This window comes from Myotis brandtii, unplaced genomic scaffold (genome assembly GCF_000412655.1).
Source record: "Myotis brandtii unplaced genomic scaffold, ASM41265v1 scaffold19, whole genome shotgun sequence".
NCBI lineage: Eukaryota > Metazoa > Chordata > Mammalia > Chiroptera > Vespertilionidae > Myotis > Myotis brandtii.
The window spans coordinates 350,706-351,989 of record NW_005357075.1 but is presented as its reverse complement, the minus strand read 5'-3'; the positions used below and the strand labels follow the sequence as shown (position 1 = coordinate 351,989).

The window sequence follows — 1,284 nt, the reverse complement described above, 5'->3', positions numbered from 1 at the left end:
AGCATTTTTTTCACATGCGCGCGCGCACACACACACACACACACACACAGCACTCTTAGTAATTATTTCACATTTTTCAGGTCTTTTCACTATAAATTTTAAAAATAGTTATCTCCTGGGAACTAGTTTTCTCAATTTTGGATATTATATTTCTCTATTTTAGATTTTGATTTTTTGAACCTGCAAAGAAAACATAGTGACAGACCTAAACAATAAATAAAAACTAAACATCACCCTCTTTAGGTTAGAGCTTTCAAGATAGAGGGAAAAGCATTTTAATTTCATTCAGTAGGTTCTGGGTTCTGTAAAAGTCTCACTCTTCAGTCCCATCTTCACCATAGAAAACACCTTTGCCATTTCCCTCCACTATCAAAGTGCATCTGTTTAAAATTAAACATACCTTAAAGAAAAACCAAAAATCTCCATAATTTTTGGCAGATGTCCTATATAGCAAGTATGAAGTGATTTTCCCTTTTCCCTACTCCTCAATTTAAAGCTGTGTACCAAACAGTGGCAAATGCAATCTTCCAGGACAGCAGAGTTTACACACAATGGATTTTGTTTTTGTTTCAAGGACCAAAAAGGGAAGGGAAAAATAAAACAAAGATAAAGAGAAGAAACCCTGAGGCAAAAATGGCTTTTCCTTTAGAAGGTCTTCCTGGGCGCTCACTCCTGTTCCTGTTCACAAGGTTCCTGCAATCTTCTGGGCCGGAAGGCCCTCCTCCAGCCAGTGGGTGGCGGCTGCCCCACTGCGCAGCATCCGCCTGTGAATGCGCCGGAGCCGCAGCAGGTAGAGGAGGATGGAGAGCAGGACCACCAGGAAGCAGCCGGAGAACAGGTAGTGATTGTAGACAAAGGAGAAGCCCCGCCAGTGAGCGTGACTGGCCCGAAAAGCCTCCTGCTGGATATCTCTGCCCACATGGAAACAAAAACCATCAACCATGAGAGGTCACAGCGGACTAATCGGGCAATAATGTGACATAACAGTGCACAGGACATGGGTTAGAGGGGCATAGGTCAGGACACAGCTCTGCAGACAAAAACTAACCTTGAGACTCAGTTTCCTTCCCTCTAAAATGTAAGATAATATGGCCTAATAGAGGGCACTTGCAAGTATTAATGAGATAACATGTGAAAGTGCACTCATCATCATAATTTGGTTATAACAAAAATCAGAGACATATAGAACTGTGAGGGTTTCACTATACACGGAAGGCAATGTGGAGTCAAACCATGTTTCTGATCAGTAACACCCACTACTCACAACTTTTGCAGTTAGCCCCG

At 42.3% G+C, this 1,284-nt stretch overlaps 1 protein-coding gene across 7 annotated transcripts in view; it reads right to left on the bottom strand.

Annotated features, from left to right (window-relative positions):
- Positions 1-238: 238 nt before the first annotated feature.
- ENTPD4 (ectonucleoside triphosphate diphosphohydrolase 4) overlaps positions 239-1,284 on the bottom strand; it is a 28,213-nt gene continuing 27,167 nt past the window's right edge. For 5 of the 7 annotated variants that reach the window (XM_014538294.1, XM_014538293.1, XM_005864580.2 and 2 more), the window contains one exon: positions 239-911. In XM_014538294.1, coding sequence (XP_014393780.1) covers positions 683-911 — 229 coding nt within the window. In that variant the 3' untranslated portion in view covers positions 239-682. The remainder of the gene's footprint in view (positions 912-1,284) is intronic. The other 2 variants (XM_005864581.2, XM_014538295.1) reach the window with 1 other exon arrangement.